The sequence below is a fragment of the Nestor notabilis genome, unplaced genomic scaffold (genome assembly GCF_000696875.1).
Source record: "Nestor notabilis isolate BGI_N333 unplaced genomic scaffold, ASM69687v1 scaffold153, whole genome shotgun sequence".
Lineage (NCBI taxonomy): Eukaryota > Metazoa > Chordata > Aves > Psittaciformes > Psittacidae > Nestor > Nestor notabilis.
The window spans coordinates 103,189-130,616 of NW_009921307.1; the positions used below are offsets into that span (position 1 = coordinate 103,189).

At 42.9% G+C, this 27,428-nt stretch overlaps 1 protein-coding gene across 1 annotated transcript in view; it reads right to left on the minus strand.

The window, feature by feature from the left end:
- Positions 1-27,428, minus strand: part of SPNS2 (spinster homolog 2 (Drosophila)) — a 113,934-nt gene that overhangs the window by 35,373 nt on the left and 51,133 nt on the right. The window contains exon 3 of the mRNA XM_010011082.1: positions 18,146-18,282. Within this exon, the coding sequence (XP_010009384.1) occupies positions 18,146-18,282 (137 nt within the window). The remainder of the gene's footprint in view (positions 1-18,145; positions 18,283-27,428) is intronic.

Genomic DNA, 27,428 nt, shown 5'->3' on the forward strand with positions numbered 1-27,428 from the left:
TCTCCAGCTAGCCTGCATCCTTTTGGAACCTATACAATAAAATCATGCAGTCCTTTGTTACTGTAAGGTAGGAGCCCAAATCTTCCATCTCAAATAAGTCAAAATTCCTGTCGTCAGAGGGACAGCTGGGTAGCTCCTCGAGACAAAAAGTGCTCCTTTCCAAGAGAGGCCCAATCTTTTCATCTTTCAAATGGGAAGTAAAAAAAAATCACAAACACTAAAACAACTCTAAAATTCTCATGCTGCTACTCATTTGGAGGACAGATATGCCATAAACCAGTTACTTAGAAACTGGTCCCCAAACCATTATGTGTGCAATATAGACAACTACAGAGCCTACAAGAAATCTGGAGAGGGACTTTGTAAAAAGGCATATAGGGACAGGACAAGGAGGAATGGCTTCAAGCTGACAGAGGAGAGATTGAGATGAGCTCTTAGGCAGAAGTTCTTCCCTGTGAGGGTGCTGAGGCACTGGCACAGGGTGCCCAGAGAAGCTGTGGCTGCCCCATCTCTGGCAGTGTTCAAGGTGGGGTTGGACGAGGCTTGGTGCAACCTGCTCTACTGGAAGGTGTCCCTGCCCGTGGCAGGGGTTGGAACTGGATGAGCTTTAAGGTCTCTTCCAGCACAAACCAGTCTGTGATTCTATGAAAGCCAGAAATTACCCACTCAGAGGAAGCACTGTTATCCTCTTGCCTGTAGCAGGACACTTCTACCATTTCCTCTGCACTAGGTTTTCTCCCAAATGCTATTTCCTCTCTGCCCTACCTGAAGTTCTCAGCAGTTCAGCGAGACAAAAAGGGCTGACACCAGCCAAATTCGTCTCTACATTATCTGTGCTTAAAGGCACTACAGGCAGCTAAGATTTAACTGAATTTCACTGTTCCCCAAGCTTAAATTGGTATATATTAAAGCAGCTTACTCCTTTCTACAGTACTTTGAACTCTTCTGTAATTTGTTCATCTGTGCAAATAGATCTCACTCTGGCAGGATAATTGCAAATATCCAAGTCAACTTTTCAGCACCTGAGCTTATTCCTTTTCCATAGGCTAAGCCCAGCAACCTCAGTATTCCGTGTCTTTTTCCCTGGGTCAGTGCTTGCAACTAAGTTTTTTTCCAACAAAGAGCTATTACAATAAACAATTCCTGGGAATTTCCCTTCAAGAGATGCCATCATCAGAAACTAGTGCACAGAGAAAGCACTCCTATGTATGTGAGATAGCAAAGTTCAATGGACCTATCCTCTTCTTCCCATCTCCTAACCATATGGAAGGAAAAATATGCTCTAGCTCTGAAGCTGAAGAATTTACTACTTTGTGATTTGAATAATAACAACCCAAACGAGAAAGAAATTCAACACCCCAAAATAGCTAGGAGTTCAGGAAGGGATACAAACCCTTATGCCTCCGACAATGTGTAGATTGCTAATAGAAATACTCTATCTATTAACTTTTAAATTCCTTTGAGTACCAGCAAAGCATAGGCAACAAGAGTGATAGATCATGGGGTCAGATCGACCTGATCTCACTGCTGTTGCCAATGCCACTACCCACTAGAAGCTACAGGGGAGAAGCTACAGGGGGGACACAATCCTGCCAGAATTTTCATCTAAAAAAAAACCTTTCCTGATTTGAGTTAAATATTTCTGCTATGCCAAAAAATAGTGCAGGTATTGTCCCTAGAAAGTATGACATGGTTTATATTCACATTTTTGTACTGACTTTACTCTGAATCTCATGCACACATAGATGTTTGATGGCCTAGGACACATGACTAGCTTTAATCATGTTTGGACAAACCTCCTAATTACACATTCATCCTAGCTGTATAGCCCATTGAGTAAATCATGGTTTAATGGGTCTAATTACAGCTTTAACTTCTTTTTCTTTTTTTTAATTAGTTAACAAAAGGAATTAAGCCACAGTTCCTTAGAAGATTAGCCGCTACTGATAAAACTATAATCTTCCAAGTATGTGTTCAACTCTGAACCACCAGATTTAGTGTCTAAAGAATCATATGATCCTTAAGCTTTGGTTATTAAGTATTTGCATTTGAATGTGGAGTAGCTTGTAAGGATCTCATAGAAGAAGCTGAATACATTCTCCTTCCACATAAGGAACACATGGACTGATGAGATCACACAGAGCCAACCTAGTGTAAATCACTGGTGTGTGTGCTGGGCGTGCACAGCACCAGTGCAAGCCATGTTTCGGTTTCAGACCAGGTGTTGGTGGTCCAAAAGAAGGATCTTTCACACTGCTACAGAAACTGCACCTGCACCTGTTCCTATATGAGGATACTTACTTAACCTCCTATAGATTCTACATTTAGCTTATGTAAAAGAGGGCTCAGGACCATGAAATTCTATTTCTGCACTGCTGAGGTTTGCCTTCTTTTATTTTATAAACACTATGTAACAAACAAGGATATAGACCCAGGATTTGCATCCTTGTATAAAAGATGTGCAGAAAGCCATTCCTGCCACTGGGCAGCTAAGGTTGCTACACAAAGCCCAAAGTACCTGGCATGACAATACATGTGTGGCATGACAATAAACTCAGGAGAAAGCACTGGGACTGATTTAATTCCCCTGAGTTTCTAGAGCAAACTGAGTTGAACTGTACTGCGGTTACACTCTTGTACTTCTACAGTCGCAAAGTCTTGCACTGACACCATGCAGGGCTCCACAGCGGTCACAAGTGGTCAGTTAGATCAGCTCAAGACATATAAGTCTGATATACCATAGGAGTCAGCTCAGCAAAGTCAAATCCACAGGGCTCGAATGAGTGTTTAAGGGCTGCACAACATTGGTCCCTTTTGACAGCTACACTCATGTGCAAGCATTTGCCTTTCCTGAGCAGAGCCTGTATTTTCTGGCAAGGCAAACACCACACTCCATTAAGTTTTCCCAACCATATCAGTACTTTGCAGGGATCTAGGCGGTTAAAGAGGACACACCACACCCTTCACTGCAGGCACCAAAAGATGCACCATTAACCGTGATGCAAACCAAACTGGGAACATGCTTCTGAGTATCGGGTACTGTGACTAAGAGCATTGGCTCCTGCAAATTCACAGCTCAAACTCCAGCTCATTAGCAGAGAGTCACTAGAGGAGCTGAGCAATGGAATGACATTACAAATGCAGGTGACATTTGATTAACCACCCAACACTCCCAATTCTGTTAGCTCTCCCAGTAATGGTCACCTTTAAGAAGCTGGAAGTTTCCAGGCCAAACAGGGACACTGACATATGAAAGACAAGATGACTTTAAATGATGTGTCTGGATGGATATCAAAGGCAAGAATAGACAAGCCTAAAAAAATGGAAGAATAGACAAGCCTAAATACATCACGCACCGCTGTGCACCCCTAAAAAAGCTTTACAGATTTTGAATACATATAACCAAGGTGCCTGGCTTCCATTGGTGATTACAAGTCCTGGGTCCACACACTTGATAGGAATGCTGTGTCAAATACAGAGTCACGTGCCCTGCCTTTCAGAACACGAATGGTTCTAACTTTCCACTAATAAAAGGAGAATAAATATTGTAAAGAGCTAGAGGGGCGTTACATTTTTAGTACTGGTGGATTTTTCTGTGCCAGTCCTGAAGAACGTATGTTTTCCTGTCAAGTCCATACCAGGCTTTTAAGTAATTGAATATTCATGCCAAATTTTGGCCATCTGGTGTATTACTGTCTGGGAGATCTTTGTGCAGGAACAAAGGAAGATGAGTATCTACCTTCATCTTACCTAATCCCCCATGGGGACTGCCAGCACAGAGACCAAAATACAAAAGAAGATGGGGGCAGAACTGTTGGCTGTGATGTGGTGGTCAGTGATTTTCTCACCTTTAAAAAGGTGTGTGAGCATTGTTTTCAGGATTTTCTCCAGCCAAAAGGAGTTGACTCTGTTTAATCTCTGGGTGTCACACATAATGACCAGTCAGGGCTCACACTTGTGTGGAGTCTGGTTGGTGACAGATTGATGAGTTATCAGCTCTGATGCAGTGCTGTGAGCTGTCAGTATTTTATCTGTTTTCTGTAGATGTAAGTGCACTTACAAGTTCATGCTACAGTTACCTGTCTGATAAATACAACTATAAACTTCTCACCTCCAATAAGATGTTCTTCCCTTATCAGACATGAGTCATGCTGCAGGGTAGGCTGGGGGAGATTCACTGCAGTTGCTGGTGCCCACTGCAGAGGAGTGATTGTGTTTAGACTCCTCTTTTCTTCCCTCTTTGTGTGTGTCATCACTTAGCCATAACCACTTTTCACTTCCCACCTCTTTACAATCACAGCTGCCTTTTAAGTCCCTACTGCAGACAACATTTCTCGTAACTTCTATCACCACTGGATTCTATTTAAATTCTACAGGTCCCTCCCTGCAAACTGAACTCTTGAGGCAAAGTCCATCTTTCATCTCCACTTTCAAACTGCTCTTCTCCTTTACGTGCAAGCCACAGAATCAGAGAATAGTTGAGTCTGGAAGGGACTTCTAGAGATAGTCTAGTCCATGTCCCCTGCTCAAAGTGGGATCAACTACAATGAGTTGCTCAGGACCATTTCCAGTTGAGCTTTGAGTATCTCCAAGGATGGAGAACTCACAACCTTGCTGGACAACCTGATCCAGTGTTTGACCATCCTCACAGTAAAGATGTTTCTTTTTATGTTTCAATGGAATTTCCTTTACTGTAATTTGTGCCTGTTGCCTCATCTTCTCACTGGGTACCATTGAGAAGAGTCTGGCTCCAACTTTACTGGCTCCTCGCAGGCAATGATACACATCCAAGCAGCACTACAGGCTTTTTAGGGGTCGAAGGACAGTTCTAGAGCAAGAATGCCACTTCAGCATACGTAAGCTATTTAAAGTCTCAGTTAAACCCAGAGGGCAGACGCCATCTCATCCACTGTGTCTCTATGGCATTCACCCTGAACAGGTTTTTCCTCCACTCTTTTTCCTTTAAGTCTGCTTAGGCACGGGCAGCTATACAAGCTTAACTGTGTCCAACTAAGGATTACGCAAAGGTCTTCCCCGAACTCTGCCAGGCAGGTCACTAACACTGAAGTGAAAATGCCCTGGGCCTTCCTTCAAGTATTCACACATTTTATTCACACATTGACATTTGTTTTATTCACATATGCTTATTATATGCTGGCTAGAGGTTATAAACACGTTACAGATGAGACCACTACACCATACCGAGATTTAAAAGCAAGCTACTTAGTTACTGAAACCTTAGTAAACTTGATTAATTATTTGCTTAAGGGTCAATATATAAACCCTCTGCAATTAGGATGGACTTACAGTATAGCTTCTAAAGCAGGTCTGATTCTTCTACAGCATCCATTTACACTATGTCAAGCACTTCAAAACTTCAGCTCATTTGGATGCATAAAGTATCCCATCAATTCTCAGCTCTGAGCACCTCACCTTTGAACAACTCCCTTTTGGGAAAATTCAGTCAGTATTCAGAACCCTACAAGAAGAGAGACTGCAGCAAGTAGAAAGAGAACAAAATACATATTTAAAACTAGGCATGAGCAAGGGAGATGAAGCAAAGTCCACTCACTTTCCCTTTGATTGGATTCTAGTATTTGTTAATGGCTTTAGATCTCTGTGGTGATCTAAATGTTCAGGCACATTTAACTGAATGTGGGAAGTTTGATTTGGAGATGTACTTAAGATTCTGGCTGATTAAAACACCCCTATTTTATAAGATTTATATTATTATTCAGTACATGAAAATAACCAATAAAGTCTCCAAGATACTCCTGCTTCACTCATCACACCCTTCAACTAGCAGCTACAGTGTTTAACAACTGGATACCTACAGACAGCCTCTGAAGTGAAGCACTCTGGAGGGGAAAACAAAACCAGAACCACCTTGGAAGTGGCCAAGACTCCCAGGGCACTTGCCAGGATGAGCAGGAAGCTGCTGTGTGCTTTGCAAGTACGAAAACCAGGGCCAAGATTTTCTTAGCTACTTGCAAATTTGGAATGTGAAATTCCCTTTTGACATTCAAATTGCAGCATCTGAAATGCAAGTTCCCAACAGTGCCCTCCCTGCAAGCCTGTGGCAGTCCTGAGAGACTCTTCTATTGCTTTTCAGTTGTTTTTGGGTAGCACAAATACAAGGGGGAAAGAGCAAGCCCAAATGCCATTCTGCATCCAATTAGATAATGTAATTACAAGACACTGGGTGATGAAGCAGCACCACCAGGTCCTGACAACAGCTTCAGTTAAGACAAAGCAGCATTTTCAGCTTACTCACCAACGGGTTTTCATCTGACAGACCTGCCTGTGGCAGAATGACACTCAAGTAGTGGGATTTATGTTCTCCTCAGTTTAGCTTCTTGGTCATTAATATTGCATTAATGACAGGGGTCTGGAATGTAATTGGAAGGAATGTACCGGATAAGTTTGTTTATTCACCAGACCACCATGCAGTAGAGTGCTATATGCACAGAGACTTACAAAATAGACCTTAAAAGGCTGATGCTTTCAAATATATCACAGGGATCATAAAGAGCCCCATGTTACAGTGCCTGCTAGAACATTGAGTTAAAGCACTTCTTTTCATCCTTGTGGCTCTGGGGTAAGACAGAGGAGCCAGTAGCATCTCACATGGCTGCAATAGTGGTCATTTATCCGTGTTACAAGACCACTACATGCAGCTCAGCCAGAATGTATCTTCCTAAACTGCTCCTCTGAGAACCTTAATAGTTCTGGGTTGGAAGCAAACTGTTTGCTTTTTGTTCCAGTTCTGTCAGGTGGGACACACTTATCAGCACTTGCAACAAATCTCTCTGGCATTAGGCACTATCACCATTCTCTTCCTGAGTCGTGCAAAGGCTACCATAACATCATCACAAAAATAGGGATTGGGACAACTGCAGTGTGTTTTTGCAACTGTGAAAACAATGCAAAGCTCTTGACACACACACAAGTTTTGAAATGGTTACAGCTGGCCTGGTGTACGTAAAACTAAAGGATGCTCACAGATGGGAAGAGGGTGCTGTGTACCAGCCACAGATGAATCACAAGTGAAGACTGAATCCAAGCATCCTAGCTATAAACAGACAGCAGGTTTTCCAGAACAGATAGTTACAGGCATTGGTGCATAACACTAAGAACATTTCCACCTCCAGTGATGGCTTACAGAGATGCATGAGGTCTGACCATAGGTTTGGTTCACACACTGTTTGGTTTGGATCGATTCTTACACTAAAATTTAACCAAATCCAACAGATGCATCTGGTTCTTGGAGAGCACAACTCCATGTTCCGGTCCCTTAACTGCAGAAACTATGATTACTAGCACCCTTTGAAAAAGGCATCAGCCAACCAAGACGTCTAGGTGGGACTGTTTTGCCCTAACTATATGCAACTTCAAGGGCAGAACAACTTCTGAGAGTCCGCGAAGGACATATTTTAATGTAATGCCTCAAGGTTTAAATATAAAATTACCACAAAGTTATAGTCCTCGCAACTTTCCCTATACTGTTGGTTCCACTGATTCTCTTGTATTGACTTTGCACGTGCTAGAAGTTTAAACACACCAGCAGGTCAGACGTTTTGGGCAACTTTGCCAAAAAACCAACCAAATGACTCCAAACACTGAATGCTTTTTCTTCCTGTATTTTGTTTTCACACTTCCCTGGCTTGCTGACTCCATCAAGACGCAGGAGCACCCACATGCTGTGAGAAAGGCTGACCTTGCAGTATGCTTGGCCTACATCTGAGAGATGTCTCCTTTTTAACATCAGATTTCCAGAGAGAAACATCTACCGATTTCTTCTTCCTAGCAGCTTCTTATTCCTGATCATCTCTGAGCACTTATTACACTGTTGGCTGAAGCATTATTAATTGGCAAGGTTTTGTCATGCTGTAGCTTCATTTCATTGTCTAAATTCAGCCTATTTGACAAAATGACAATCCTATTGAACTATATTAAATGCATTTGCATGTTTTCTCACTATCTTCTCATGAGTCTTTGTCAATCATGTTTTCAGGCATGATGATCAGCACCATTCCCAGGGATTTCCAGCTCAAAGTCTATTACATGGTGTTGAGATTAGTACTCTAATTCAATGCTATCTGAATTGCAAATGCAGTGTTTTGTGTAGCATGTGAACTTTATGCATTTAAAAGAAATGTCAACACTTTAAAAGGCTAATGTAGCACCTGATACTATAAGACTTTTCCCATCTTCACACTATTTGTGCATTACTCAGAACACCATGGTCCTTTTTTTCAGCCTTTATTCATGATCCAGAAGGCCACAGAGGTTGTATGTGCTGCTGAAGAAGCACTTACACTTCCTATAGTATAACTGATGCTTTTGTCCCAGCAGGCAACCAAGAGCTCAACCAAAAAAAGGCTCAGATCCATACTTCTGCATCTGAACACAAGCCAGAGGCTGAGTAACACTTTCTCTCTCTCCTGCATCCTGTTTTTCAGGACAATCTTCAAGAACCACCAAGACCCTGCTTAAACAAAGCTTCGATTTGTTTCCAGGCCTCTTAATGAGCCTAAATCTGGGTTGAACGAATTGTTTTCTTTGTCTGGGAGGCAACATTAACCAAACTCTCCTGAAGCATCATGCTTCTTTTCAAGCCACAAACCTTAAGAACACAAGCCATAAGCTGCCTCATTTACATCCATGCTAAGTCCATGTCAGCTTACACCCTTAAACAAACAGTAATGTTTCTCCAGACCCATATTTGAACATCCCAGAGAAGCAAGAAGGACATGTTTTACACCACCAACCTGGCATCCTCTTGATACCCTCAATAAACAATTACCTGGGAAGCTTATTTCTGAAGGAACAGGATCTTATGGTGCCATCCAGACCCTGTGTTAGTGACTTCTGACCTCCTCTGACCAAGCCAGACTTCCCCACTACTGAAGCACAGCAGGCAACCACGGAGTTGCATTGGGAATGGCTTGTGTTCCTCAGGTCACAGCTACCACTGCAAGGATCATGTTGAGATGATAGCAAGTTTTACAGTTCTTTATGTTTTAACATTTGCTTGGAAACTTACATGCAGCATTACTTGTTTTTTCTGCCTCTTTTTAATTCCACTCCTCCCCAGCTGATTCAATCCCAGGCTATTTAAGAAGCATTTTTCCCTTTCTTCCACTCCTAGGATGTTTTGAATGAGGTTGAGCTTAAGATACTGTAATAATTATTTATAAAGCATAATGCTGAAGCATTGTAGAGACTTCCAGTAAGACAGGGCTGAAGCAGTTAGACATCCTCTTTGTGTTCCATCAGTATACTCTAGGGTTAGGCCTTTGCTGCAGTATGACAAGCAGAATACACATTTTAAGAGACAACACTAGAAGAAGGAATGCTTCTAAGACACGCACACCCTGGCAATGAAATAAATACTCCTTCTTCCCTCTGCCTGCTCAGCAAATAACTGACCCAGGTGAGATTTCCTGCTCATGCACAATAAAAGCAGGACAGGTGGGATGAGAGTTAGAGGCTGGCATTGTTTCCAACCCATCCATTAACTGACAGAGCAGCTGAACTTTCCTACTCTGCAACTTAGAGACTATAAATTCAGGTTTCTGCATAAAAATAGGACAAAGCTGTGAAGGTCCTTGGTCTGTAAAGACCTTTCACGCTGGCACTGTGGTCCCCAGCTGTTGTCTCAAGGCATTTTCATGATCTGATGAAACAGCATCAAAGGTAAGCATATTGATTTAAAAAAGATGCAGTCTGCCTCAGTTCCCACAAAGACACACAAAAGGTTCCCATAGACTTCCAAAGGAGGAGCTGAATCAGAACCACAATCACAGACCCTATGACAATGATTTCAACATCCTCCAGTAACCCAGATAACAACGGGTCACTCAAAAAGGGGCAGGCAATTACAGGAAGCCCTCACTGAGATCCACTGCAAATAGGCATTAAGCCTCAAGCCTGTTTCTTGATCCTCTCCCAGCACAAACCTCTGTCCACCTGCTCTAGAAAATGCCAGAGCTCTGAGGAGCAGCTCTGACATTTCAGTGCAAATTGCTGCTTTCATTTTAATGAACCAGCAAGAGAAGCCTCTGCAGCAGCACGCGTCCGTTCAGGTGAGTCATGACACTCGGCAATAGAAATATCTCTTCTTCTCTCAGCATTACAGTGCTTGATTTAGATGTTTAATGATTTCAGACCCATTAATGACTCAAGAGTAGATAGCAGAAGGCAGGAGGCACACTTAATGAACATAACAGCACATGACTGGGGTGATTGGAGAAGTCTAACAGGAGGTGGTGCAAGATTGACCTGACCTAGGAAGGTGTTATCTGGATTGCTCTCAGGTCCTGGAGGGGAGAGCAGAACTGTCCCTGCTCCAGACACACTGCAGACAAGGAATGCAATGTATGGTAGAGACAGTTAGGACAGTTTCTTGAAATTAGGACAGTTTCTTGAAATTCATTTTTTTCATTACATGAATAAGCTTTCTGAGTAAGCTGTGGAACTACACTGCCTCTCTCCTGGCAGTCGTCACCAGCCCTGTTTTCAATAAGTCTTCCCAAATGCTTTACAGATATAGAGATGCAGATACTGGAGGGGAAAAAACAGCACTCAGAGCAGAATGTACACCACTTAAATTTCTGCTAACACCTATGAACAGCCTCCTCCTCTCACTGATTGGTTTTTTGGGGGCTGCTGCTCTGAGAACACCCTAACCTGTTTTTCATTTATAGTTTCCCTTGGAAGAGGGACAAGTAGAAAGGGATAAGGAATATAAAGCAGCTTGGAGACAAATACACAACAGCAATTCTGCACTCAAATTCAGCAAGCTGTAACTTGCTGCATCTACATATATCTTGCTGCATCTACATCAGTCTTTTCCCATGTCTTCTGTCCTAATTCAGCAAAATCTGAGGGAAGGAGGACCCCAGATTCAAGAGTTCAAATCATTCCATTTTTCTGTGCAAGAGATGCTGCTTGTAAGAGTAGTTTCCCATACAGTATGTGGTATCAACTGTGCTGCAGATGCTACCAGACTTGACAAATGCCCAGCTCAGACTCTGCTTTGTTATTGAAGGAATAAGCAATAGCATATTTCTTCCCTACAGTACACCTCACATTATCTACAGTAAAAAAAGAAAAGAAGTATGGTAGTAAAACTTATGAGTACTGTGAACAGCACGGGGAAGGAGCAGGTGCATTCTTGCTAGAGAGGAGTCTTTCAATCTGGTGCCTTCCAGTTTCCATAAAAGCTCTCATACTTCCTTGTCCAGGAGCATGGATTTTGTTATGTCTTGATCTAGTCCTAGCTAGAGCTGGAGAGTCAAGTAGCCATGAAAACAGAGGGAGTTTCTCACAGCAGAACTGCTGCAGGAACCTGCCACTTCCTAGCTCCCAAGAGCTGCAGCCTTGGAGATCTTATCCCCATCTCCTGCAGCCGTATAGGTGTAGATACATATAACCAGACTTGAGGCAGGTTCATCTCTTTTGATGGTCAATGTCATCACCAGCACACTGAAGGACAAGTAAGCCTTTTGCACAGAAGGCTGTTGAGAGGGCAAGCAGATCTAAAGGGGGCTGTAGAAATTATCTTTCTTCAGACCGCCTCTTTCAGACATGGTGGAGAGGGAAAGTGAGGCAGAATCAGTCCATAAAGAATTTCACTCTGCAGTATAAAGCAGAGATGACAGCCCTTAGCCTTTCCCTCTCTCTTCTGGGACCTCAGAGCCAACTAAATCCAGGATGGCACCCATCTCCACCTGGCACCCACTGACTCCTCACAGCAGCTCTCCTGTGGAGAGGAGGGAGCCCAGGGGTGAAGACAACATGTACAGATTGCCATGTCTCGTCTTGACAGAGCAGAGGCAAAGCAGGAGTAGCTCCAGCTCCCAGGCAGAGGAGCAGGGCACTGTACCAGCATTACACTCACAGCTATCACAGCAGTACTTAGGCACTGGAGTGTTGACACCACTGGCAGACAAAACAGCGACACTGTGGTAGTGTATTACCCACCCTAATCTCTCCCTCTGTGTTAAGAGAGGACACAGTGGACTCTATTTTTCTTGAGCATCTAGCAAAAGTGCAAGCATGCAGCAATTCAAATGTCAACAGCATATGCTCAGCTGTGGGGCTCCAGTACCACATTAAAGGTTGGCAAACGCAGCAGGGCCAGCAACAGTCATGAACACTCTTGTCAGTTCCAACACCGATTCCTGTACCAGCCACATGAGCTGTCACAATCACAAGTGAGGGAAGGGACTGAGTGTGCGTGCAGCAAACTTCACACTGGAGAATCTCTTTTGCCTTCTGTCTAAAAGAGGGATCTGATCAAAAAATAATAGGCTGGCACAGTGGGATGTACACATTCCAGTAATTCATGGTGACTTCAAATACAACACTCAGTACCCTTCTTACATACAAAACAATGGCTTGGGGCTTTTAGTTTTGTTTCTGGTTTTCAAACTGTAGATTTATCTTACCCAGTGGAGGCAAAGGAACAGAAGCTGTATGTTTTATAGTACAACTTCTGTCAGAGTACATAAGACTAAAGGCTTTTTTTTCCTTGGAGTGAATCATCCTGTGCAGGGAGGTGGGGTTGGTTTATGTTTTTAAAATTAACCCAGCTAACCATTTGTTCCATACTGCACATAATTTGTTGCTTCTCTTTCAGCACTCCTTGAAAAACAAGCTTTGGAAATAAATACATATCTGGCAAGTCTGAAAGACAGGACTTAAGCAAGCACTGCAGGCTAACTGCAGTTCCACAGTGGACTATTTGCTTCCTCTTTCAGAGGTAAATCAAAAGGAGAGAAAAGGAAAAAAAAGAAGCACTAGTAGAAATACCTATCCTGATTAACTTGCAGTGGGAGCAAAAAGATTTTAGCATGTTAGCTAGATCAACATTCAAACAGAAATATTTACTAAGAACTGGAGGATCCAAAAGTACATTGCTGGTTTACCTTGTTAATTACTTGCTTTTCCATTTCCAGATTTTCTCCCATCTGCAGCACTGATGTCTCCCAGCAAACCCACATTACCACAGCCTGGTCTGGTTGATTATTAGGTACACTTGGTCTCCTAGCCCAGTGGAGCCTAACTACTTAGCAGAACACTTTGCTCATCTGTAAACCAGCATCTTTTCTACACAGAACTATGCTTTATTCAAGATATTTACATGGGAAACGGCACTGTTTCGGAAGACTGATAGATGTGGTACCCAAGTTGCCAGAAACAAATGCTCACCACCTGGCCTGACTACTCCTGATAAGAAAGTTGCTTCCTGTGAAACTTCAGAAAGAGAGAAATGGTGCAATTGGGATTACAGGCTCATCCCAATGACGTCCTGGAGTATAAACCAGCTCAAGATGATCAGCCACAACCCAGGCAATCAGGCACGATGCTCATCGAAATACTATCTAGAGAAAAACCTGGCTACTTATTATATTGAAATTTATATAGAGAGTTTATATTGAAGCAGAGGAAGAGAGACACACATCTAGCTTTTTATGTGGATGGAAACACATCTTGGTAAAGAAACTCCAGGAATATCATGTGCTGCTGTGCCTTAAGCCCAGCTGGTAATTCAGAACCATGCAGCTGCTCGCTCACTCCCCTCCTACTTCCTCCCCCAACTCCTGGAGGGATGAGGAGGAGAATCGGAAGAATGTAACTCCCACGGGTTGAGATAAGAGCAGTTCAGTAACTAAGGTATAATACAAACCACTGCTGCTGCCAATAATAATAATAATAATAATGATAAGGGAAATAACAAGGGGAGAGGACACAACCGCTCACCACCCGCCGACTGATACCCAGCCCGACCAGCGACCTGGGCCTTCTGGGTGACTCCCCCCAGTTTCTATACTGGACATGACGTGCTGTGGTATGGAATACCCCTTTGGCCAGTTTGGGTCAGGTGTCCTGCCTCTGCTTCCTCCCGGCTTCCCCTCCTCCCTGGCAGAGCATGAGACTGAGAAAGTCCTTGGTCAGAGTAAACATTACTGAGCAACAACTAAAACCATGGGTGTTATCAGCGTTGTTCCCAGGCTGAAAGTCAAAAACACAGCACTGTACCAGCTACTGAGAAGGAGAAAAAATGACTGTTGTAGCTGAACCCAGGACATGTGCTCAGTGCATTTCTTTGGTACAGAGCTGATTAAAAGGCATGCAAAAAGGGAGCTAATTTCTAAGAGGGGTTTTTACTTAGAAAGTAAAAATTAAATAAATACATACTTTGTTGAAGTTTCTCGAAATAGAGTTAATCTAGACACATGTCTAAATACGGACCAACTTTAATTTTCCATTAATGAACAAGTTTGTTAATGATTATTTTATGCAACTTTCAGTTTAGTAAGTGCTAAACAACGTTTTAGAGCAGAAATGTGCAAGTACCTGAGGCAAAATAGAAGACTCATTTCTTATTTTTCCATAGAGAAATTGTGCACTTATCTAAATTGTCAAATCACATTATTTGACAGAGTAAAAAATGACCTCACTATTATCTCAGGTCTTGTTACTTCTGATGATTTTCTTTAGTTAAACTTACAATTTCTGTAACTATCACCTCCTATATACTCTGGAACTCTCCTTAAATTTTGGTTTGATTTTCTTTTTTCCCTGTGAGAGCCTATTATTTAGTTACTTAGTAGCTATTAGCAGCTGAGAGATTCATTCTTCATTTATTTGACTGTCATTATTCCATGTTAAAAGCCCAAAGATACTTGGTAATAACTAACTATGGATATTTTAAAAAGTGCATTAAAAATCTTAATGCAGTGCTTTCTAGCAACTACATTTCTGCATGGCATATATATCCCATTCCTCGGTTTATCTGCCAGTTTTCGGTCACTATCTTTTTAAGCCAAAGAGCATGAAACAGCATTTAGATAGTATCTTAGATGAACTGCTTCATTGAGCTCCAAGCCTTTTGTGCTGGTTTTGCCTTAGATAGATCTAATTTTCTTCATAGTAGCTAGTGTGTGGCTATGATCTGGATTTGTGCTGGAAGCTGTTGACAATACAAAGATGCTTTCTTTACTGCTCAGCAGTGCTTACACAAAGTCAAGGCCTTTTCTGTTCCTCACCTCACCCCACCAGTGAGGAGGCTGGGGGAGCACAAAGAAGCTGGGGGGACACAGCTGGGACAGCGGATCCCAACTGACCAAGGGATATCCCAGACCACATGGCATCATGTTCAGCATATAAACCAGGGGGAAGAAGAGGGAAGGGGGGAATGTCTGGAGTGATAGCATTTGAATTCCCAAGTCACTGTTACACATGATGGAGTCCTGTTGCGCTGGGGATGGCTGAACTGCCTGACCATGGGAAGTGCTGAAGGAATTCCTTGTTCTGATTTGCTTGTGCAGGGCTTTTGCTTTACCTGTTAAACTGCCTTTATCTCAACCCATGAGTTTCCTCACTTTTACCCTTCCAATTCTCTCCCCGTCCCACCAGAGGGGAGCGAGTGAATTAGTGGCTGCGTGGGGCTCAGTTGCTGGCTGGGGTTAATCAATGACATTCTTTTTGGTGCCCAACCTGGGGTCTGAAGGGTAATGAGAGCATTTGGATTGTTTTCCTCTAAGGGTCTAAATTTTAGACAGGAACTAATATTACCAACACACTGCCAAGAACCTTTATAAATGGGTTGCCTTCAGAGTCCACCGGCAATGTAGCTGCATTCTGCCTTTGTTAAACTGTCTCTTTCCATTTACACTCCAAATTTGAACTGTGTAGATGTGTACTCTCTAATTAGACAGCAATAGCATGCATAAGGCACTAGACACTGTTAAAATTTGAAGAAGGGCAATCCCTGAAGACACAGTTTGCTATTTCTACTGCCTGGCTATTGTTCCTTACCTAGTTCAGTATTTTTGCTGTTGCCACACAGAAGAGTTTTCTGTACAGCTTTTCAATGGGCTCAGCCTCTGCCAACTTGCTCCTTCTAGCCCTGTGTTTTCATGTTGACTTGGATGTGAGTACTTATCTGCTTACAGTAGTCTTACTACTACTTTTATTTGTGCCAGGCAAAGAGTTTTTCCTATTTCAGCTCCCAGCCTTCCCCCCTGACAAACACACAAACTGTCTTCAAAGAAAGAAAGAAAAATGTTGAGAGAAGAGACAGTGTTTTGCTCCTTAAGTGAATCCTAGAAGGCAAAGATCAGGAAAAATGTCTGGTTAGTCACTACATAAAGAAAAAGGTTGCATCAGCTCTTTATTCATCACCACTTCAGGAATTCACCTTGTTCAATATGGCATGTCTTCCCAATTAGAGATCAGGGCTCCAAAAGGGATACTATGTGAAGTTGGGATTTTTCTTATGACCTGGCTCAAGTGCTGCAGCCACTGGGTAGAGCATGTCCATACTGCAGCTGCAAAATTCTCCGTATCATCCTGGAGTTGGTTACCAAGAGCTGGGCATGAGACCTCTGGCTTAAGATATGTCTTCTGGCAGAGTTGTGGATCACAGTAAAATCAGGACAGGGGATTTTCCTCAGCACTGGGGTGGTTTCTGTCCTAGTCTCTAGTTCGGGTCCAGAGTCAGCGCTCATGCCAGTGCAGGAGGAGTTAGCACGGGTCTGGCTATTTTGATCTTGTCTCCCTTGTGACTTCCAAAACTTTGGTGTTTGGATTCCAAACATAATCCAGCTTTATAAACATTATTCTCCCTTTCTTTGGATAACAATACTCCACTTCCACTCTGAGCTCCTGCATACTGATCATACTTATTAATCCCATGAATACTTCAGCAAGTAGGCTTCAAATCCTTAAACTGAAAATCAACTCTGAGAACACAGATTACATCAATCCAGTTCCAGTGTTGCATTACTTGCAACTACAGGACTAGGTCCATTGCAGAGACATTGAAGAGAACCTGAGCATGAAATTGTGTTCGTAACATAGGAAGTGATTTTAAGCAGGTGATTGGTTCCTTCATGAAATGCTTCCCTCTTTGGGCTCTGCTCGCAGCTGCTTGTGCAGAAAGTTAGGAGAGATTAAAAATAAATACAATAAAAAAGAAAGAAACCCAAAAAAGCCTCTTTGTTTTGGATGGAAGATGTTCTTTTTCTCTGGAAAAGGCACTTTCCTGCCAATTATAAACCAGACCAATTCACTGAGTTAAAGGCTTCTGCATTTGGCCATACGCATTTTCCTTTAGAAACACAGCAACAATCAACCCAACATGAAAGGCGGACAGATGTGTGACTGCCACTGCCCACTTTAGGTGGAAATTCTCTTTTATTAGAAACTGCAGAGCATGTGGGTGGGCAGGAGGGAGCAGGGTGGAGAGGTTCAGGCCCTGGTTGTCATTCCTTGGCATGACCACAATGCCACAATCTCTGGAATGCAGCTGGACAGAGAGGATGAGGAATGCCCCTGCCTCCCTTGGGGAAATCAGTCTGATGATGCCAGGAGCTGTGATTTGTCTCTCCAGGACTGCTGTCACCTGAAGCAATTAAACCTCCTCTCTGATATGATTGAAACAAGAGGCTATTTTTTTCCCCTAGAAACTGCCAGATCATTGTTTCCTCAAAGTGTCTCTGACAGGAAAGAAAATGAATGCAACAAGGAGTCCTTAAAGTGGGGTTTTGTGACTGCTCTGAAAGCAGGCGAGGGATGCTGTGCGTTGCTTGACAAAATTAAGTGAGCCTGACAACTCCATCATGAGTTTCCCAGTCATATCCATCAGCTGGTGCTAAAGGAGCTGAATCTGTGCCTAATCTCTATGCTATCATCCACCTTCACTGCTGTTGTTAGACAGGAAACTCAGCATATGCATAAACCCACTGCTGCTGAATTTTGTCATTCTGCATACCACAGGCAGACTTCCCAACAAACTCCAATGACTTCGGTTAGATATCAGAAGACAGGAGAACCACCATGTAGCCATGGATTCTTTTTCTTCCCATGTCTTTTTAAAAGCCTTTTAAAGTTTCTTTATGATCTCTCTCACAACAAAGCCCTTATGTCAACAGAAGCTCTTGCTTTTCACATGATATTTTTTATGAATCAAATGAATCAAAGAATAACAGCTTTTACAGTTAAGAAAACAGTTACACAGCTCACACTTCACCCACAGAAGGTCAGATAATGCAATATGCTATATGTTAAATATACGTAAGAGAGATACACTCCCCTTGAGCACACTGTGACGCCTCTTCAAAGGTCTTACCTGTTCAGTGATGAAGGAGCTTGAAAAAGTGACAGCTGACCAGAAGAAGATGCCACAGCTGAGAATGATCTTTCTGTTGAAACGGTCCCCAAGGTAGCCAAAGATCGGGGCTGCAACCATGAAACTGCAGATGAAAACTGCAAAGGAGGAAAGAAACATTTAATAAACGTCAGGCCAAGAACATGAAAACTAATTTTCTGCAAGCCAAATCCCCTAGAGAGCAGTTCTATTTAATTAGACATGCTGCAGCCCTCACTTACAAAGCTGCATGTTCTGATGGGCTTTCAGAAGTCAGTGCCACTGAACTCGTATTACATTTGAAAGCACCAGCCCTCAAAGTCCACAGTGAGCTCGGATGGGCAGAACCACGACAGAATATATTACGAGCTTTTGCCTAAATGTCATTGAGAAGGTTAAGCAGAGGTTGGAAGGAGTTTTGAGCAAACAGAAAGCAAGGCAAGGGCTCCTTGTTGACTCTGGCAGCAGAGACCAGAGAGATTCAGGGCACAGAAACTGAAGTGCTTTCATCCTTTCTAGTAGTATTTTAAGGCAACCATAAAACAGTGAAAGAAAACAGTAAACACTTATACTGTTCTACTGGCACCAGTCCTGTAGTTAGACAACTCCTGTCTCCATGTTAGGTCCATTCACCAGCACTGAACTTGTATTTAGACCCATCTCACTAAAAGAAAGAATTTTAACCTACAAAGCCCTAGCAGGCCAGGAATGTCCTCAGGTGAAAGACTACAAGTTCACCTTTTCCCTTTTCTTCACCCCCCCCAAAACCCCAAAGCATTAAACCAAGACCTTCTGTCATGTAGGAATGAGGCTCTGGATAGAATAAACAGCAAAATCCCTTAAGCTTCAGAGTTCTCTCCTTCAGCCTAGCTCAAAAAATCTGGCCAGTGACACCACTGAAAACACCTGAAATGAGGCACTCACACCATATTTATGATTAATTTGGAACTTGGCAGAAACTGCCAGGTATTCAGCTGATTTATACCTGGCTTTGACTACACATAAGAGGTTTGGATGAGAGCAACTACACTGATTTTACTGCCATGTCGTATGAGCTTTTTGACTTTCACTGTCTGTCTTTGGTTCAGCAAATGCACAGGGATTTGGGTGGGACACCAGAATACCTGGAGATTCCTCTTCAGTCACAGAGTTTTGACTGTAGTTATGAGGCAGCTCTTGGGTGAGCTTTTGGCATTGTCTAACCCCAGCCTTCTACTTAAATTGTGTAAAAGGGGGTGAGAGGAATAGAACAGGAAGGAAAAGGCAAGAGCAGAGGACACACACCCCTTTGGTTGGAATGCATGCATAAAATTAAGGTGATTAAGAACCAGATTATTAATTTTTCATGGATGATGATACACAATAGCTCAAAAATGTGCAGAAGGAATGCTGAACTATGAAATTCTCTAAATGCCTCTTCTTTTTTAGTACATTAAGATGTGAAAGCTGCTTTGTAAATAATACATACCCATTTGCATCTGTATTTTGTGAGCCATACGACTGTTTGTATACCAATTTTGCACTGTGTTATTTGACTGGAATTACAGATTTACTCCTTTTCCATTGAGAATAAAATAAATAGAGACAATACAGAAGTGTTGAGACATGAAAAGAAACACATGCAACATTATAGCACACATATTTCAATACAAATACTATAAGCAATGTGGTCTTATGCTAGCACATAAACTGTATTGATAGAACCCTCAGTCCCTGCATCTATCTCCAAATTCTTGTGCAAACGAAACCTGTTGAGTAAAACTATTAGCATTTACCCAGTGTTTTCATCTCTTGTGTTTTACAGAGAAACTACTCAGCTACTCTGAGATCCCAGGAAACCAGCCCCATGTCTATGGAGCTGATCCCATTTAGGAAGACCTCGTGCTCACCCACCCCAGCAGCACAGTCCAGCTCCCTTCATCTCTGGTGAACTTGGCTCCAGTAGTCCAGAAATGCTTCATAAATCTCTGCTCTGCAAAGGTACATCTGCCTTGGCCCCAGTCCAACAAGGCACTTCAGCACATGCTTATACCAAGCACTTTAAGGTCATCAATTCCATGATTAAGTGCTTTCCTGAATTAACACCCAAGTGCTCGGCACCTTGCAAAGCTGGTGTAGCAACATGGCACGAAGGATATGTGACTGTGGATTGGGAATGAGAAGCAGAAAATTACTCTGACTCATACAGAGCAGTGTGCCCATTGCAGTTTGACCTTACCCTTGGACGGACACTGAAATCCATTCATCTCAGAATCAGATATTCTGCCATTTTTATGATGCAAAAAGACATGAAGCTAAAAATGCTTCTGAGAGAAAATTAGAACCATCCAAGTCAGCATGCCACGATTTCAAATGCCAAATAACCTGATTAATTCAACTCAGACATGGAGGGGGTGATCCAAAATTCACATCAATCACTGGGATTATCAGCTTCAGCCACCTCTGGATCACAAGCACAAAGTTTCATTTTGGAACATGGGCAAAAATAGGCAAAAAGCACAAACCTCTTCTTTCCAATAAAGCAAACCAAGAAGAGATAGTCCAATGCCTTTCCAACAGCATACATCCTGCTGGTACTCAAATCCCTTTGGAGAATTTATTTTTGGAAGCTTCCGAACTGAGCCGTGCGCTTTGTCACCGGTAAGGAGCTGACTTGACAGCTCCACAAGGTGTAAAATGAAAAGACAGCAGAACCTAATAAATAATAAGTAATGGAACACAGCTGTCATTGTAATAAACGCAATTTATATCAGAGTATTTATGACCCAAATATGCATCCGAGCATTGAGTGACTCAAACAAATGCAGAATATGATGGCTGTGCTGGTCTGTCAAAAGGATCTGCCTGTTATAGGCATTTCCCATGAATCAATTTTGACAATTACTCCTGCAAATGACAGACGAGACTCCTGAACACCAGACTGGGTTGGTAAAACAGAGGTGAATGAATCTAGGGCATGGTGGGATGGAAACCTGGGTTCCTCTAGTTGAGGTTCTGTTCAACTGAAGACCACAAAGAAGAGAACTCATCCAGAAGACAGAACACTACCATCACATTCAGTTGGCGAGGGGCAGCAGAAACAGGATCCATCTGTAGAGGAAGACGGCTGCAGCGTAAGGCAGAGGGATGCATTTCAGGAATGGAGCCTGGGCACTTATGCCAGCCTCTTCCACAGCATTTCTGCTCCTTGCACTCACTCAGTTAATACTCAAGTGACACCACAGCAGCTGCTGCTTCAGCTCAACCCACTGCCACAAATCTTTTCTATTAGGAGAGTGTGTGACAGAGGCTGGCATTTCATTTGCTTCTTCCCAATCAACAGCTTCTCTTCCCATTTACACTTAAAGCCACCTCAGCTCTTGAAGAAATGTGCTTTGCAAGCCAGGGCCGAATTAGAGATCCATTGGGATTTGGGATGAGCTGGAAGTGACTGTGTTTGGAGCAGACGTGTGCAGGTGTAGTCAGTCACTATTATATATGCCATACAGCTAACTCCTCTTGGTAAGTGATCTCCAGCAGTGCCAGCAGAGGTGGCTCAGTCCCAGCACTGGGTGGAGCTGAGAGACATTTCTGCAGGAGCAAATTATCATGTGAGCCAAGGATGAATAACAGACACATAATGAATGCCATCCCAGGAGGGAGGTTCTTTTAAGTACAGGTATTTTCAACAGCAGATCCCATTTGTCTTTCTGTCTCCCTTTGTGGCTGAAATGCCTGCTGCGGTGAGAATGCAGGAAGAGTCTAATTGCCCAAACAGGATGGTTGGGTGGCTATTTCTGCCCTGGAATGCCTGTTGCACCCTGTACAGGTGCACAGGCAGCCAGGACTGCCCAGCTTTTCCATGCATGGCTGGAATTACAACAATGTGTAGCCTAAAAAACCCTACAAACCTTACACTTCCCACCCAAACAGCTCCCAGAGCAGGAAAGCATCTTCCTCTGCTGCCCACTTCATGTACCTTCAGTCACCTTTCAGGGATTGTGGCCAGAGAGCTGCTACTCACCTTCCCCTCTCAGGAGCTGTCTGTGTAGCCATTGGAAAAGTAAACCCCCAGAAAGTGGAAGCAAAGGAGATGAAGTTAGAGGGAGAAACAGTAGACTTTAAGTCACAAAAAGCTCCTGCCTACTGGAAGCAGACTTCATTGCTCTTACTGTTCTCTTCTTTTCCTATAAAGAAAAATTTACCAGCTTGACTCTATGACTGTTCCCTGAAGCGGCTCTGACCCATCAGCTTCCCACTCCTTGATTCCAAAGACACTGTTCCCTCTGTCTTCAACTTGCTCTTTTCTTACGTGGACTGATCAGCCCTTTGCATCTTCTGCTTCTTCTGTCAGCAGGTCATCCACATAGTACAAGCAAGAAGGAAGAAAAGCATTGACAGAGGCACAAGCAGAGCTTGAATTTCCTCTGTTACTGGAAGGTTGATAGGATCACAGGCACCTCCAAGAAAAGATCCCTTCTTTCATTTTTCACTTCAAGTACACAGGGTTTATTTTTACCTAACACAAATAATGCTAGAAAGGTTCAGGTTCAGATAAAAATAACTCGCTCTCTACACAGGGATGCTCAACAAGAAAAATAGAGTAGCTATCTTTGAGCTCTGAGTCAGCATGAAACCATATATACCCGTCTAATTGAGTGCTGACAATGTGTTTGGCTCTGTGGAAGGCAAACCCAGACAGCCTCTGCCTCAAGGGACTGGCAATCCACTTAGACATGGCAAAGAACTATGTGCTGTGAGGTTGTTAATATTTCCCCAACAACAAATTTCCAAACAATGAGAACACCTCAACACCCAGCTTGCTCTGGATGGGGTAATTTATGGGTGTGCACAAGCACAATCCTGCTCTTGCTGCATGAGACACTACCCTGCTGGGGCGTCTTAGAGTGACTTCTACTCCAGGGACTTTCAGTTGTGGATATAGGGGTTTCTCAAGCTTCTGATGGGACCAGCTGCCATCTACCTGCAGTGGTGAATAAAGACTCTCCCCCAGTAGCCCGATCAGCTCTTCCATTTCAAAGACATGTTTTTGCAATGCTTCTTTATTTCCATTTTCATTATAGTTTTATGCTTTAATAATACATAATACTCAACACATACATACACAGCACATTTAATCACAGTGAGGCCTGGGACAATTTAGAAAGGAAGTTAAACATCATTAATTTCTACTTCAGGGCTGAAGGAAGTTCAGACACAGCAGTGACCTGCCCAGGATGAACTACAGAAATCTTGAAGCTGTGCAGGTCTTCAGCTTCAGCAGTGTCCTGTTCACAGGACCATATCTATGCTAGAGGTATTTTTGAAGGTCTACAGTTAAACTTGAAAGGGATTTTTTTCTTATAGCACCATACAAGCTAAGCAAGAACAAAGATCCTTTCTTGCTACTTAACCACTGAACCTGATAGCTCAGACACAGCATGGTGACATGGCCAAGGCAAAAGTGATACCTGACTGCAGGACAACCCAAGGCCCTGGCATCGAAAACATTTGTCCTTTGATGAAGATGAGTTCTTACAATACAATCGCTTGTACAAAATATCACCCTCTAAATCATCAGTATCACAAACTCTGCCATAGGTACATGCTGTTACATCACTCTCCACATGGACTTTGTTTTACTTCATTTCTAATTCAACAGCCAACAGATGGATCATGTTGCTGCATTTTGGCAAGTGCAAAGCACAAGATCACTGGGTTCCAGACTATCATGCAGACTAGAAGTTTCTGACAAGTGTAAGGAGCTTTGAAACACACCATCGTTTCCATATGTCGTGCAAAGCTGTCATATACTGACAGCATCGAACAGAGGAGCATTAAACACACCAAATCAATTGGACTTAAGTATTCAACTGTTTGGCTTGGATGTGGCCTGAAATGCTCTCCTAGAACAGCCCACAGTACAAGATGAAATAGAGAATATCATAAATGCTTTGTGTACTTGTGTCCTCAGCAAATTAATGAGGAGAAAAGCAGTGCTTTAAAAGGTGTGGACCTAATTACTCACACTTCGCATTGCTCTGGTAGCTCTGTTTGGCAGGACACTCTAGATTGTGTTTCCCTTATTGCTGATGCTACTCATCAGTATCCAAGCTCCAATCTTGTCTTCTCTGCAGGGAGCACATTACACCACGAGGTGCCAGTTTTTTCGTTAGAGCAAACTGATGTAAAATATAAGCAACATGTTTAGGATGACTATATAAACTCAGAGCTGACATACATACCTACAGTGAGAAGGCAGCTGCTGTAAGATACCACTCAATTTCATTTGCTGTGACAGGGTCAGAACCCAGTTACAAAAACACCACTTACGAAGACAGACAAGGCCTGAACACAGCTTGCCTGGCAAGTCCATGGTTGACTCAACAATACGTAAGATGCAGCCCTTGGGAAGAATCCAGTACTGATAATTCCACCCCTTTTCCTCACCAGATTCTTCCCATAGTTAGCCCTTATATTCCCAGCAAAGCATATCCTGAAGGCTGGCTTTGTTCATCTTAGCCAACAAGAATAATCACTTCAGTGGGACCTGTTGGGAAATCCACTCCTTGGAAACAGAAAATCATATAAGGATAGCCAGAAAACCAGCCCAATAACACACTAATGTCACCTGAGCAGAACTGTACTGGGCAAAGAGAAACCACTGTGGTCAAATGTAAATAACTGTTGCCAAAACTGCCATATATAGTACAGTAGATCATTGATCCATTCCATGATGAGTATGTGATGTTACAGATGTGAGAAGTATTTCACTCACTCTGCATTGTTGCATAGGGACAGAGACATATTCCTCTCCAGTCCCACATACCTACACAACAGCTACAAGACGTAACTCTAACAAAAGCAAAGGCTAAAAATGGAAACAGCCCTTACACGAGTGCTGTTGCCCACAGACTGGCAAAGATGAGAGGCCAGTGGCCATGGGAGTTTCTTACATGAGCAGACTTACAGGCAAAATCACTGAAATACAAACCGAACCATGAGACATTCAACTCAACAAGTGCATCTGCAAGTACTGCTGCTTGTTCAGTAGTGGAAGTAAAACCGTAGCTCTAAGACATGAACTACTGTCATTCTGGTCTTCTAAAGGGTTCATTTTAAAGGCTGTTCAGAGGATATAGGGCAGTTTGATGACAACCAGTGAGAGACAACTATAACCAGTGAGCTGACCACTGCCGACTCTGGCACTGCTACTGGCAGGCTGAGATTGGACGTTTCTGCAGCCAGTATAACAAGACAGAGAGATACAGAAATGATCACGTACAACACACTGCAGAAAACACAAACCCTGCCATAATACATACTGCCTTCCACATAGACTTAAAAGGAAAGGCAAACAATGTCTCCAGACTACTTTCTATGCACCTAAGCCAGTATCTCTATAAAACTGATCACTCTCTGGTCCTTACTCCTATGGTCCATAACATACCAGCGCTCCCTAAAGAGCAATGATCCTTTGACTTACTCCTCACAAATACTGCTATAAGATTTCAAACTCTGAAATCAGTTTTGGTTTCCTGATTCAGGCCATCAGTGTTGTAAAGGAGAGGGAAAAAAAGCCAAGATCTAAAACAGCATTAAAATTTTTCACTTTTTTAAATCTTAATTTCCAATATTATGTCAATTAAAGCTGCATTTAAAGATTCGGCCATTCATATCCTGCTTACTGCTAAAGCAAGTTATTATTTCACAACCATTTACCACATCCAACTCTATTCATGCTCTACTTCAAAATTCTTTATCTAAGTGTACAGTGGTAAAGGTGGTGTTTTACTATGCTGCTCAGTCTCTCTGGGTGTCCAGCAAATTGACTTGGAGCAGGAGATAACTTGCTACGAGATTCAATTTTGAAGAGCTCTACACAGACGACATAATGTAAAAAGAAAAGAGGAGAAACCCAAACTCACCTTCTGCTTTTCAGTTTGGGAATTACAGTGATTACATTACCACTGTTTTAAAGGAATTTGGGCAACCTGAACATCAATAAACCAGTTACTGTGTTCCTAGAGATGTACTTCATAATACAGTGCTGCAGGCAGCAATCCAAAGGAACGGTTCCAGTGTGCAGCTTACAGTCCACTGCTTCCCTTGTGCCTAAACTGGTGCATGCCTGACCCTGCAGTGAGCTGGTCCTGGGTGACCAGCAGATAAGCCAGGCCTCAAGGAACATCTTTTACAATGAAATAAATCACAGAATCATAGAACCACAGAATGGTTTGGGTTGGAAAGGACACTAAAGACCATCTAGTTCCAACCCCCTGCCAAGGGCATGGACAAAATTCAGTTGTATTTCTAAACTCACAAGTGCCTTTGACCCTGCACATGCACACTCACAGGGTAAAGCAATGAAGTACCCAGCCAAGTAACAGAAGCTCTGTCCCTTTGCCATTTCTTCTGCATTTGACTTAACTGGCTCTGACTGTTGGTTAACAGAGTGGGGTGAAAGAGGACATCATCCTTCCTGGCTGCAGCTCAGTGCTCACACAGTGCGTGACAGGGGCCGGTTTGCTGATGTGCAATCAGTTGCAGGGAAACCTCATTAACTTAGCAGCCAATTAGCATGGATTTGTGTCCATCCTCGTCAATCTGGAATTAAACAGGAGATTCCAGAGGTACAGCAATGGGTCAATGGCTTTGCAGCACTGCAGCATCAAGAGTGACTCTGCTACAAGGCTGGTTTTGCCTCAACCTGACTAAAACACACCTAAGCCAATCTTAGCTGCTTGTTGTAGAAACAGCCAGTGATCACTCCTAGCACTCATGGAAGTCAGCATCAGAAAGAACAGCAGTTCTGCTTTTCCCTTTCTGTGCAGTTTTCCAGGACATCCTGCACACATGCCATTGATCCGAGAGCTTTGATCATAAATCAACCTCCAGCAGGGTATCTGCCAGGACCACCCTATACCAAGTGCTCAGGGCTAGATGAAAGGTGGCTTATTTAAATAACCACAAACCCAAAGGATCTTTACTGTATTCTATTCCCTTCCTCTACTTGAGATATGTCTTTTTCTATTGCAATTTTGATACCAGGCACACATTACAACCACATTCACAGTAGCCTTTGGAAATAGAGGTGGAACCTGTTACAAGAAATGGTTAGACTTTCCCTTATGCCACCTTGTGAGCTTGTCTGGCCACTTGGGGAGCAAAATCAGGGGACTGTTGAGGACTGAAAACTGTCCTTCATAGACTTCTAGAATGGTTTGGGTTGGAAGGGATCTCAAAGCTCATCCAGCTCCACCCCCCTGCCACAGGAAGGGACCCA